We start from the raw sequence: 12,937 nt of genomic DNA on the forward strand, positions 1-12,937 counted from the left end.
GGGTGTGGGAACGGTTGTTTCCCGGCCGGCCCGGCAGAGGCGGCCCCGCAGGAAGGCTTCGCTCCGGACGCAGCGAGCGGCAGGAACCGCCCCGGGAACGGCAGCTGCGGCCTCTGCTCCGAGTCCAGGGGACCGGAAGGGGCCGCGCCGGGAGCCGGCGAGCCGGGGGACCCTCCGGGGCCACTTATTCGCGTCTCTGGGAAACGGGGTGGGCCGGCGCGACGGGCCCGGCAGGGAGGGCGCAGACCCGCGGGCGGAGGGCGGAGGGCGGCCCGGCGGGGAAGGCCGCGGCCCTCGGGTGCCGCCCTGGGCGGGGCTCGCGCCGGGGGAGCGGGAAGGGCGAGCCCCGCGCCCGGGAGCGCCGAGGAGCGCGGGGCGCGGCGGGCGGGCGGGCGGGCGGGGGAGGGGGCCAACCGCCATCGCCCCGGGAGCCGCAAACCGACAAAGCCCGCCCGCCGCTCTCGCGAGAGCGCGGAGGCCTCTGGGAAGGGCGGGGGAGGGGCGCGCCGCCGCGGAAGGGCGCCGGGAGCCGGGGCCGGGGGCGGGGCCGCGCCGCCGAGCGGAGGCCGAGGAAGCCGAAGGGGCCGGGCCACGCGCGATTGACGCGGCGGCGCGGCCAATGAGGCGCGGGCACGGCGGGGCCTCGGGCCAATGGGCCGCGCGGCCGGGCGCGGGGGGCGGGTGCCGGGGCCGAGGGTAGCCTGAGCGCGGCGGCGGCGTTGTTCAGTCCGAGCGAGAACATTCCAGAGGTGAGTCGGCTGGCGGGCCGGCGGCCCCGCGCCCCCCGCCCCCAGTGCTCCCCGCCCCCTCGAGCCCCGCGGGCCGCCGGCTGGCGGGGAAGGCGCCCCGACGCCGCGGCTCACGGCGCCGTCTCTCCGCCCCAGGTCGCCAGGCCCCGGGCGCTGAAGGGTGTGGACCCCGGACGTCGCTGGGACAGCCCCTCCCCGCTGCTCGGCGGCGCCTGGCCCGGCCGCTGCTCCGCGCTGCCTCCGCCGCCGCCCCCGCTCGGACTCGGGTTCCCTCGCGCCTCACTTCATCCCAGTCCCGGGCGAGCAGCGTTGGGTTTATGTCTTTATTTGACGAAAACGGTGAGTGCGCGGGCGGGCGGGCGGCGGGCGGCGGGCGGGCGGCGCGGGCCGGCGGGAGATGGCGGCCGCACAAGATGGCGGCGCGCCGCGTGACCCGCGCGTGTGGCGCAGTTCGGCGGCGGCGGCGGCGGCGGCCCCGCACCCCGCCCGCCCGGCCCCGCCGCCGCCGCCGCCGCCCCGCGCGCTGAGTCAGGCCGCGCTGCCGCATTTGTGAGTCATCGCGGGGGCGGCCGGTTTCGTTTCCCGGCGCCCGCGGGCCGCGGCCGCGCGCACATGGCGGGGCGGCGGCACCGGGCCCGGCCCGGCCCCCGCGGCCCCGAGCGCAGGTGGAGGTGGACGGGGCGCCGCGGGGGCCCGCGGGGGCGCGGGGCTGTTGGTCAACAGCGGCTCGGGGGCGTTGCCGCGGGGGGGGCGCCGGCGGGCGGGGCCGGGCCGGGCTCCGGTTGGGTTCGGCCCGGCGGGGCGCGGGGGCGCGGGGGGCGCCGGCGTGCCGAGTCACCTTGACCGGGGCGTGCGCGTCCTCCCTCTCCTTTCTGTTTCAGAGCTGTTGCGCAGCCACTGGTACCTGTATTGGGGAAACATAGCATACAAGCAAGACGCTTACAGCCTCAGCGGCGAAAATTTTTTCATGTCAGAGACCGAGAACTCTTGCAGTCGTTTATGTCATCCCTTCTTCTCCAGACAGAAGATACCAAAAAGTTGCAATCAAAGATCTCTTCATCTTATTGATAAGGCCACTAATAAGCCAAAATGTCTGTCAACGTCAACCGCAGCGTGTCAGACCAGTTCTATCGCTACAAGATGCCCCGTCTGATTGCCAAGGTAACCCACCCCGCGGCCTTGGTGCGGGACCGGGGGGCGTTTGGGCGGAGCGGGGCTCGAGTCCCGTGCAAGGGTTTGCGACGGCCTCTCCGGGAGTGGGAGAGCGCAAAATTGAAATTCTTGTCTCCTTTAGGTTGAGGGCAAAGGAAACGGAATCAAGACAGTTATAGTCAACATGGTTGACGTTGCAAAGGCGCTTAATCGGCCTCCAACGTGTAAGTAGAGTCTCCGGGAGAATCTGCTGGACAGGCGTTGGTTGGGAGTCTCAAAGCCTTTGGTCTGCAAATCCTGCTAGAATTCTGTACAAAGCGCTGGAGGCTGGAAGGGGACCTGTTTGGAACCTACTTAGCACTAGCGCTGCCTGGGTGCCCGATACCGTTCTTGAGCCCAGTAGTTGAAGAACACAAGGGGTGATGCACTGTGTGAATGTGGCTGTTTTTCTCTTCGATAGATCCCACCAAATATTTTGGTTGTGAGCTGGGAGCACAGACCCAGTTTGATGTTAAGAATGACCGTTACATTGTCAATGGATCTCATGAGGCGAATAAGCTGCAAGACATGTTGGATGGATTCATTAAAAAATTTGTTCTCTGTCCTGAGTGTGAGAATCCTGAAACAGATCTGGTATGTTTTTTCTTCCAGTTTGGCAATGAATGATAGGTTCATAATTTCTTTGCCAGCTTTGCTTTTCTCTTCTTTTTTTTTTTTTTTTTTTTTTTTTTGGCGTTACTCTTGGCCCTGCACTCAGGAATTACCCCTGGCGGTGCTTAGGGGATTGTATGGGATGCTGGGAATCAACCCGGGTCAGCCTCGTGCAAGGCAAACGTCCTACCCACTGTGCTATCACTCCAGCCCCCTGCTTTGCTGTCTTAATTGGAAATAAAACCTCATTTTTTTATGCTATTCCCAAACATCTTGATGAAGTAGATCACATTGTGGAAAGAATTGTTTTGCATGTTAACCTGGTATCTTTAATGTTATTTTCCCCACCACACGTTCTTGGTTCCTTGCAGAGTTTTTATCACATGTTGTGTCTGCGTGACATACTTAGTTGTTTTTTTTTTTTTCTCTTCTTTGGCAGCATGTCAATCCAAAGAAGCAAACAATAGGTAATTCCTGTAAAGCCTGTGGTTATCGAGGCATGCTTGACACACACCATAAACTCTGCACGTTCATTCTCAAAAACCCACCTGGTAAGTCTTTATGTGAACTTTGAGGTCTTAAGGAAAGCAGCTGGTTGTGAAAACAAAACTCAGGCGGGAGCAATAGCACAGTGGGTAGGGTTTTTGCCTTGCACGCTGCTGATCTGGGTTTGATCCCAGGCATCCCATGTGGTCCCCTGGGCACTGCCAGGAGTAATTCCTGAGTGTAGAACCAGGAACCCCTGAGCATTGCTTGGTGTGATCTAGAAAGCCAAGAAAAGAAAACTCAGGATGTTTCTTTTAGTACTATAATTAAGTCATACCATGCCATTATACTGAGGGTTGCATCTGGTAGTGTTTGGGGCACTTGATGTCACCAAAGATCAGACTCAGACCCTTGTAATGTGCATGGTGTGTACTCATTCCTGGCCCCTACAACATTGATAAGCACAGTCTCTTAAGATAGGTGAAATAGATAATGGTAAAGGTTGGGGGGGGAGTTAAGCAAAACGCTGCTTCTTTCGGGTGTTTTTTTTAGCTCACGCAGTTTGGTTCATCAGAGGATGGATGCCTGGTCTAATCTAGGTTTCCTGCATGCAAGATAAGTGCTCTAAGCCATTAAAAGGCTCTGCTTTGGGGATAATTTTTTCTGTTAGGAAGCTTGGCTCCTCCTGTGTTTGTTCTTTGTCTTGATTTGGAGTCGCACCTAGCTGTGCTCAGGGCTTACTCTTGGCTCTTTGGGGATCAATCTTGGAGGGCTCGTGGCCTATTGGGATGGACCCCTTAACCTACCCTTGTTATACTTTGAGTGCCTTGAGTGCAAGCAACACTCTGTGGCAGATGGATCAAAACGGTCTGACACAATTTGCGCTTGCTATAGCAAGGAAGTCTTACCTATTCCGGTGTTCTCTTCTCCATGAGAAAAGCCGTTATATAGACTGCAACAGCGTTTTAGTTGTTGGCTACATACCTGGTTGCTATATGGCATGGTTCAAAGTTGAGGAATGGAAAAGTGTTTGGCATTTGCTTCAGTGTAGTGGGTTAGAATTGTAGGTGGCTTTGTGTTCGTGATTTTCTGAAGGGGTTCTAAAGCAAAAAAACGCAGCATTTTTAATCTTTCAAAACACCTACAGGCCTTGCTAGTAAACTTTTGCCTTTGTTTCACTTTAGAGAATAGTGACAGTGGTACAGGAAAGAAAGAAAAGGAAAAGAAAAATAGAAAGGGCAAGGACAAAGAAAATGGTTCTGTGTCCAGCAGTGAGACACCTCCACCGCCGCCACCAAATGAAATCAGCCCTCCTCCACATGCTGTGGTGAGTGCAGGGCTCGAGGGGAGGAGCACTAAAATGTGTTAAATGTATTCCTTCTGAGTTAGCTCAAGTGTTTTGAATCAGGTGTTTTGGATTCATGTGTTGGTGATATAATTAGAGTGAATCTATAGGTAGGCTGTTAGCTTTATTGATAACCTTAAATGTGTATAGTTTATATGTGTATTTATGTAGCGTTCAGCCAAAATTTTGTTCTTGTAAATAGGAAGAAGAGGAGGATGATGATTGGGGGGAGGATACAACTGAGGAAGCGCAAAGACGAAGAATGGATGAAATCAGTGATCACGCAAAAGTTCTGACACTCAGTGATGACCTGGAAAGAACTGTTGAGGAGCGGGTCAATATCCTGTTTGATTTTGTTAAGGTAAACCAGTTGCTTTGAGAGTTGCTTTGACGGCCGGAGAGAGTATAGCTGGGGTGATTTCCTTGACCCAGGCTCCCTGAGTTCGGCCAAGTGTGGGTCCACCCTCCCCCCCCCCCCCCAAGAAGTTAATGTTTCTTTGGTGACTAAGTTTTAACTGAGCCTTTGGATCTTTTGATTAGGCATCTCTTGACTGCTTTTTTCTTGGGGGTGGGGGGGGGCGATTGCTTTTGGGCCAAACCCTGTTTTGCTCTTCGGTGCTGTACGTTGTGTGTCAGAGATCAAATGAATTGCCTCTTTCTGAGGCAAGCACCCTGTGTGCTGTTAGTCTCACCCCACCGCCCACACACCTTGTTTCAAACATTTTAATTTTACTTTGCTCATACAAATGTTAATATTTAAGTGTGGTTTGAGATAGTGTGTAGCTTTGCTTGCTGTGTACTTTCTAGAAGTGTTACAAGCTTCTAGAATAAAATTGGGGTATAAGGGACCATATGATGTTGCTTGCTATGTGCCCCCTTTTTTCTTAAATCATGGTGAGATACAGTTAGAGTTGTTCATGATTGGGTTTCAGTCATAAAATGTTCCAGCACACATCCCTTCACCAGTGTACATTTCCCACCACGATACCTCCAGTTCGCCTCTATGGCAGACACTTAACTCTTTCCTTTTGGGAATTATGCTTTGCAATAAAGCTCCTGAAATGTTATATCACTTTTACCTCCTTTCATCACTCAGTTCTAGTCTAAAGTGAACATTTCCAAGTAGTCGTCGTCATTATGGTCCTCCTCTGTCCTAGGTGCCCTTCTCATCTCTTCACACACTTGTGGCAAGCTTCCAACCATCGATTAGTCCTCCTGGCCCTTATTTCTACCGTCCTTGGTTGTTAATCCATGGTTTGTGTTTTTTATGTCCTGCAAATGAGTGCAGTCATTCTGTCTGTTCTCCTTCCTCTGATGCATTTCTCTCAGCATGGTACTCTCCATCCATGTCCATCCATTCCTAAGCAAACTTCAAGACTTCATTTTCTTGGTGGCCGCGTATTAATTTATTATGTAGGTTTGCTATGTACCTTTTAGAACAAAAAATTGGGGTGCAAGAGTTGGCGGTCAAATAGTATCTTTGGAGAAAATGTGCTGCCAGTTCAGTGAATTGCTTTTTATTTGTAGAAAAAGAAAGAAGAAGGTATTATTGACTCATCTGACAAAGAAATTGTTGCTGAAGCAGAAAGACTGGACGTAAAAGCCATGGGCCCTCTTGTTTTGACTGAAGTTCTTTTTAATGAGAAGATTAGAGAACAAATCAAGAAATATAGGCGCCATTTCTTGCGAGTAAGTAGATTTGATTTTTAGAGGGCACGGGGGAGGGGCGGGGGGGTATATGACGAATTCTGGGGTTTGACCCCAGGGTTGTGCTCCAGCTCTTTGAGCCATCTCTCCTGCTCTAAAAACATTTGCAGATTCCTTAAATGAGAGTAGAACTGTGTTAAGAAATAGCATTCTCACCTGTCCTCATTTATTCCATGCTGTCCTGAAAATGGAGATAATAGATTTCTCAAGTGTAAAAGTACGTGAAACATTGTAGTGTATTTATATACGATAACAAATACTTTGTGCATTGATGGCTTTAAGCTATTACAGATCCTAAACTTAACCTTTAGGACAGTGAATATATTTCAGTATTAGCTTTGTCAACTAAGGCAGTTTGTTAACATCAAATTATCTGTTTGCAGTTTTGTCATAACAATAAGAAAGCTCAACGGTATCTTCTTCATGGGTTGGAGTGTGTGGTAGCAATGCATCAAGCTCAGCTCATCTCCAAGATTCCACATATATTGAAGGAAATGTATGATGCAGACCTTTTGGAAGAAGAGGTCATCATCAGCTGGTCAGAAAAGGTGAAGAAAATTTGACAATATCTAGTTCAGTGCAAACCCTGTGTTTGTCTAGTAAACTTGTAGGTATTTTCCACCATTGCAGCTGTTCTGAAGGAACCAGATCTTAGAATGACTTATAGACATTAGTGGCTACAAGTAAAATCTGGGGGTGATTTTTTTTGGGGGGAGGTTATCTTAAATCTTAAAATTGTACTGATTATTTTTTAGGCGTCTAAGAAATATGTCTCAAAAGAACTTGCCAAAGAGATTCGTGTCAAAGCAGAGCCATTTATAAAATGGTTGAAGGAAGCAGAAGAAGAATCATCTGGTGGTGAAGAAGATGATGAAGATGAGAATATCGAGGTAAGAGTTGTGGAGTTGTGTTAAAACCTATCTATGTGTGATCCAAGAAAAATTTTTAAAAAACGTAGTGTTAGATCACACCCAGTGATGCTCCAGTTATTCCTGACTGTACTCGGGAATCATTGCCGGCAGTGCTGATGGGATTCCTGTGATAGAACCTGGATTGACTGCATGCAAAGCAAACACCTTCCCTACTGTATTCCCAGGCCCCTGAACTAACATTTTTAAAATGATATGAAGGTCAATGATAGGAAAAGTCAACTGTTCTTCCACATACATGTAGCCAAATGTCTTAAGGGTTTGATTAATGCAGGTTGAGTGTCTGGGAATGCTTGTTTGTAAAAATTAGCAAGATATTCCAAGGAAAGGCAGTGTCATTTGTGCATGACAATTACGAAAAATGAGAGCTTTCAGGTAATTTTTCTCCTTTGCAGACAGTACACCAGGATTACTATTTTTTATAACCCCACTTGTTGGGATTAAGATTTATAATTAGTTAACATTTGTGTTCCCAGGTGGTATATTCGAAGACTGCCAGTGTACCGAAGGTTGAAGCTGTGAAGTCTGACAACAAGGACGATGACATTGATATTGATGCCATTTAAAGGGGTGGGTGCAGCCCAGCTTAACAATGTAATGCTGCGAATTGTTCTGCATCATCAGCCAGAAGTGCAACATGTATGTGCAAAAGCTAAAATGGCTTAGCATCATGCTACACTTTCTACTAAAATTGTATTGCTGTGAGTGGTCTGTAATAAGCCCAATGAGACATCTAGGGAGTCCATACACATATCTGTGAGCAGATGTAGTTTGCTTATTTATAGCATGTTTCTTTTTGAAAAATTAGTGGTGGACACATTTGGATCACATTTATACAATTATAAAAAATAAAGATTTGATTTTGGTCATTCTTCAGATTTTTGGCTCTGAATGACTTAAGCTAAAATAATTGGCTCCTTTTTAAAATGTTGCTCCATCATTTAACTTGAGAATTCTTGGAGCCTACTAGATATTGTTAGGTGCTGAGACTCCAAAGAGATCTTCAGCAGAATGTAAACACGACTTAACCTGTAATTACCTTATTCAGCCATTAAGTATAATACTTTAAAGTCTTATTTCCTGTCCTCAAATTGGCATTTGGTAGGTATTTGTACTTCTCATGCCAAGGTGGACTGATAATCAAATGACAGTGTGCAACACCTTTATCTTAGAAGTAAAAATGACCTGAGTGTCCTATAAATAATTTAAGAGCAGGTTTTGAAACTTGAATTGTGGGTTTTTTTTTAAATTTTTGTTTTGTTTCGTTTTTGGTTTGTGTACACTTGCCCCCAAATTGTAGTCTTTGAAGTAATGTACATTGCACGTTGGATGAGCCAGGGGAATTACTACATTAATAACAAAAAAAAGCATTTTATGTGTATGTAGCTGTTGCTTTGTACTGAGAGAAACTCTCAAACTTTGGGATATGATTAAATAGTAATCTATGATTTATTTGGGGAAGCAGGAAAAGGTGCACTTAATCTCTAGCAAAAACCATAAAATTTCAGCCTTCGCTTTTTTGGTTTAAATGACTATTTCAAAATGTCTAAATATACTGTACTTTTTGTTCAGTGTGGATTTTACCCTGATACTATGGTTTGTTCCTTAATGCCTTTTACGTTTGGACACAGCTTATGCTTTTTCTGATTTGGGTTGCTATCTTGCCAAATAAGTGTTAATGTCTCAAACGTTTTTCCTTTTTTTTTTCTCTCAAGATGTTTTATTTAAGGAAAGTTAAAAGAGTATTTCAAAGTCAGAGCCTATATTTTGGTCTAAGACTTGGGGTATTTTTTATTTCACATTGAATATAGCCATGCACCCAAGAAGTGTGTGATGACGGCCACTGAATGCGGGGGTGACTAAGGTCTGAACCAGTCACCTGGAGCTTTAAGATTTGGAATAACTTTATTGTAAATTTCTTGCCCGGTTAACTGATCCAAATGCAGTTGATACAGGTTCTACCTGAGAGATTCTTCTTACATTCGTTCCTTAGCACATAAAGTTGCTGCGGGGGTCAGGATTCCATGGGGTTTGTTTTATTTAGAACACTGGCTTACATTATTCACCTCTCTGACTCCTTATTTGTGATCCACCTCACAGATTATAATGAGACCTTAACAAATGTATGTAAAGTTTTTTCACATTGAAATTAATACAAACATTTGATATAATAAACCTTATTAGCATAATAGTTTAAGGTATTAAAGATCTAGCATTCTTACTGGAGAGATACAATGGTCTCCAGCTGCCTTTTGATTTTGATGAGAGTGAAGCAGGAGCCATAAACCTGGATGGAATGTGCTTTGTCACACCAAAGAAAAAGTTTTTGCAACTCCAATCTTACTAGATTTCACATTCTTTGTCATGAGCCAATTTGCTTTCATTCATCCAAAAAATGCTAAGTGAGATACCAGTGACCTGATAAGCCAAGTTGGATTCAGCATAAGCAGTGTCAAGCTAATGAGGTTTAGGTAACAGATCTTTTTTTTTCTTTCTTTTTTCCCTTTAATCTGAAAAATATATTCAGGGCTTCTAAACACTAAAGAGAAAATTTTGGCTTAAACCAGTGTTTAGTCTGGTGCCAAATTTCCAGTGGAAATCGAACCTACATAATTTTATTCACAGGCGACCAATAGAGTGAATCCTTCACTTTGCTCTATTCAACTGTCTTAAAGTTTCCTGTTTCAAACAGCTATGTTACTTGATTAAAACAATGTTGAAATTATATTTTGTCTTGATTTAATATTAAAATTAACCCAAATTTTTATCTTGGAAGATTGGAGCACTGTGAAATACGCTCATTTTTATAGTTGTTACTTGGGTGTTTTGGTGGTATCTTAAATGGATGCTTAGTAGGGAATTAAAATACCAAAGTAGTATTTTCTGTAATTTGATACAGCTATAAGAAAAGTGATAAGACCTTTGTTTTGTTTTTGTGCCACACTTAGAAATGCTCAAGGTCTTAATCCTGGCTTTGTGCTCAGGGATGCTTCCTGGTGGGCTCAGGGCCTGTCCATATGCGATGCCGGGGATTCAATCCAGGTCATCAGCCTGCAAGACAGAGTTCCTTACTTGCTGTTATCTATTTTCCCTCTAAACAAGTGCTTTTTCTATTTTATTTCCTCGGGAGGATGGGGTATTTGTTTGGGGTCACAGGCTATAGCACTCAGGGGTTACTCCTGGTGCTGGGGGGAACCATATTAGATGGTGCCCTACCCCTCTGTATTGTATTCTCTTTCCAGTCCCTACACAAGCCCTTTCTCAAGTTGACACATGTACTTGGTTTGGGCCCTAAACCTTCAAGAAGGGAAGTGTGCTCATTAACCCGTGATTAGCATCTTGCAGTCTATTGGTATTGTACCTGCCCCGCTGTGCTCTGGCTGGAAGGAAGCCTTTGACCTAAAGATAACTGTGAAACAAGATGGCCTCCTGGAGAGTGGAAAGTCCGAAAAGAGTACTGTTGGAAATGACCCTTTTGAGTTCTATAGATCTGTTGACTTGGTTATATTTTTATTTTTAAGCCCCCCCTTTTTGGGGAAGAAGGGCACACCTGACAATGCTCAAAGGTAATTAAATACCTGGCTCTGTGCTCAGAAAATAGTCCCGATCTTGCTCAGGGGACCATATGGAATGCTGGGGATTGAACCTGGGTCAGCCACGTGCAAAGCAAAACGCACTATTTATTGCCCTGGCTTTGTTATTCTGAGGCAGAGGTTTCTAGTCTGACTCCTTCCCGGTCTTTTTTTTTTTTTTTCTTTAAGAACGCTAGAGTTCACTTAGAGCATTTTCTTTTTCTTTTTTTTTTTAAATAGGTCAAGCCATATTCTGAATTCAGATTGTCCTAAGAACTCTAGAATCCTATTTTCTTTAATGTTTTTCTAAATTGGAGCAGTTCTATTCAAGGATTGAAGAATAACTAAAACATGTTAAATTAACTCAGTCTGCTTTGTTGGTTTGATGGGTTTTCAGTTTCAGCCAAGTCAGTGCGAAGCATAGTGTTTGCTGGTCTCTGCCGTCTTCGGTTGAGTAGCATGCTACAAGGGCACCGTCAGATTTCTTCTGTCCCCAATCTCACTTAGGCCTTGATCCCTAAGAATGACAGTATGGTGGGAGTAACACGGGCAAATGACTTGTCAAGCATCTATAATTGTGAATACAACCTCAGAATTTGAGCTTTGCGAGCTTAGTTCTTGGAGGTTAGGTGCCTGATCTTTGTGGCTGCCTGCATTGGGAGTAGGAGACTGTACGCAAACCCTGACCCTTGGCCCAGTAAATCTCTTTAAGGACAAACCGCACTGGTCTTTGATACTTGAGCAGCACTTAGTGCAGCGCTCCCATATGCAAGTGTACACCCCTGGCCATTGAGCCATCTCCCCTGCCCTGCTCTTTCCATAGTGAGAAAGCGGATCCATTCATAGGAGCTAAGATGTGGGACTACCGCCTTTACGACAGTGCCAGTAGTTGAATCCAGGCTTCACATGTGGCAGTTCACGTGCTAATAGTGCTGTTACATCATCAACCATTGTGGTGGTATTGTTTTCTTGGGACCTTGACCAGGAGGAGGCACAGTGTTTGAGTAGTTCTGGTATCTCTCCATTTGGTTTTTTGCTTGGTACTCTTTTTTTTTTTTTTTTTTTTTAAATAAAGGAGGAATGTACCTTTGAACGATGGAATCAGGCCTGGGTCTTGTCAGCCTCCCATTAAAACAGATTTTGTACGTGTGTTACTTTGTTGCACAGTTTTCACTGAAACCATTTTCTAGTTATTTCCTCTACTTGGCAGCCTCATCAAACCTCCCAAGAATACCTATCACTACATGGTTATTGTGGGAGAAATAAGAACTGTCCTTACCTCGGATTTTATGGTCTGCTGGGGCGGTAGTTGACCTTTTCAAAGCTGTTGTACAGTTTTATGGCCAGACAACCCTGAATGCACCCTGTCTCATCTGTTCTCGGAAGCTGAGCAGGGTCCATTACCTGGGGGTGACCCTGCGCAGTTGGAAAAATAAGAGGCCTAGATCAAGCACAGCGGGTACTTACCTTAGTTTGATCCTCAGCACTCCATATGATTCCCCCCAAGAACCACCAGGAGTACCCTAATTGTTGCCAGGTGTGGCCCCAAAACATTTTTCTCTTTCACGTCTTTGAAACCAGAAATGAAAGGGTAGGACTTTAAAAGCAGCTGCGTGTGGGGCTGGAGTGTTAACACAGCGAGTTGGGCGTTTGCCTTGCACGCAGGCGACCCAGGTTCGATTCCCAGCATCCCATATGGTCCCCTGAGCACCGCCAGGAGTAATTCCTGAGTGCAGAGACAGGAGTAACTCCTGTGCATCGCTGGGTGTGACCCAAAAAGCCAAAAATTAAAATTAAAGAAATAAAAGCAGTTACATTTAGTGTGTTGCCCAGGGGTGTGGGGAGACCCAGACCCACAGAAGACCTGGAGAAACTTAAGGTTTATGGTTGAGACTGACATTTTTAAATTATAAATAGGGCTGGGATGTGCTTGCCCTATGTGTGAGGCCGAGTTTGATTTCTTAAGTTATCTGTTAGATTGGAGTGTTCAATAATAAACAGGAAACTCACCCATTTAAAAGGAAAATGTGAGATGCTTTCTGAGAAAGACTTGATTGGGGATACGCTGCCTGCAGAGAAAGAACAGCTGTCCTAGGCTTGGGGGAGATCACGGAACTGGGGCTATCAATCCCTGGCAGTTCATGGTTCCTAATGGCAGGACAGGGTATAGGGACAACTCAATAGCAAAGAATCTTTACAGTGTTTTTGAGACATACCCATTGGTACTCTGGGAATACACAGGTTTTGGGGACCATACCCAGGTTGGTCAGTGTGAGGCAGGCACCGTGCCCTGGTACTTTCTCCGCGCCCAAAGTGCCTACCATCCAAGCTTGAGGCATGTGAAGC

General features: G+C 46.6%; 1 protein-coding gene and 1 non-coding gene across 3 annotated transcripts; both read left to right on the forward strand.

Moving 5' to 3' along the window:
- The first annotated feature begins 603 nt into the window (after positions 1-603).
- Positions 604-9,744, forward strand: EIF5 (eukaryotic translation initiation factor 5). Of its 2 annotated transcripts, XM_056113759.1 has the most exons (12): positions 604-749; positions 885-1,088; positions 1,631-1,910; positions 2,044-2,125; positions 2,362-2,534; positions 2,992-3,103; positions 4,223-4,365; positions 4,586-4,744; positions 5,911-6,072; positions 6,474-6,638; positions 6,846-6,980; positions 7,496-9,744. In XM_056113759.1, the coding sequence occupies exons 3-12, from the start codon at positions 1,839-1,841 to the stop codon at positions 7,583-7,585; spliced, it is 1,293 nt and encodes a 430-aa protein (XP_055969734.1). In that variant the 5' UTR covers positions 604-749; positions 885-1,088; positions 1,631-1,838; the 3' UTR covers positions 7,586-9,744. The 2 variants fall into 2 exon arrangements, with proteins under 2 accessions (XP_055969734.1, XP_055969735.1); XM_056113760.1 differs by lacking the exon at positions 885-1,088 and having other exon boundaries at positions 636-749.
- LOC130023295 (small nucleolar RNA SNORA28) lies at positions 3,874-4,000 on the forward strand. Its single transcript, XR_008792444.1, has one exon. It is a non-coding gene; the product is annotated as a small nucleolar RNA SNORA28 (small nucleolar RNA).
- Positions 9,745-12,937: the final 3,193 nt, after the last annotated feature.

This window comes from Sorex fumeus, unplaced genomic scaffold (assembly GCF_029834395.1).
Source record: "Sorex fumeus unplaced genomic scaffold, SorFum_2.1 ptg000022l, whole genome shotgun sequence".
Classification (NCBI taxonomy): domain Eukaryota; kingdom Metazoa; phylum Chordata; class Mammalia; order Eulipotyphla; family Soricidae; genus Sorex; species Sorex fumeus.

Coding starts and splice junctions, on each gene's coding strand:
- EIF5 (XM_056113759.1), top strand. CDS start 1,839: ATGTCTGTCAACGTCAACCGCAGCGTGTCAGACCAGTTCTATCGCTAC. Junction 4,745..5,910: donor TCCTGTTTGATTTTGTTAAG/GTAAACCAGTTG, acceptor TTTTATTTGTAG/AAAAAGAAAGAAGAAGGTAT. Junction 6,073..6,473: donor ATAGGCGCCATTTCTTGCGA/GTAAGTAGATTT, acceptor ATCTGTTTGCAG/TTTTGTCATAACAATAAGAA.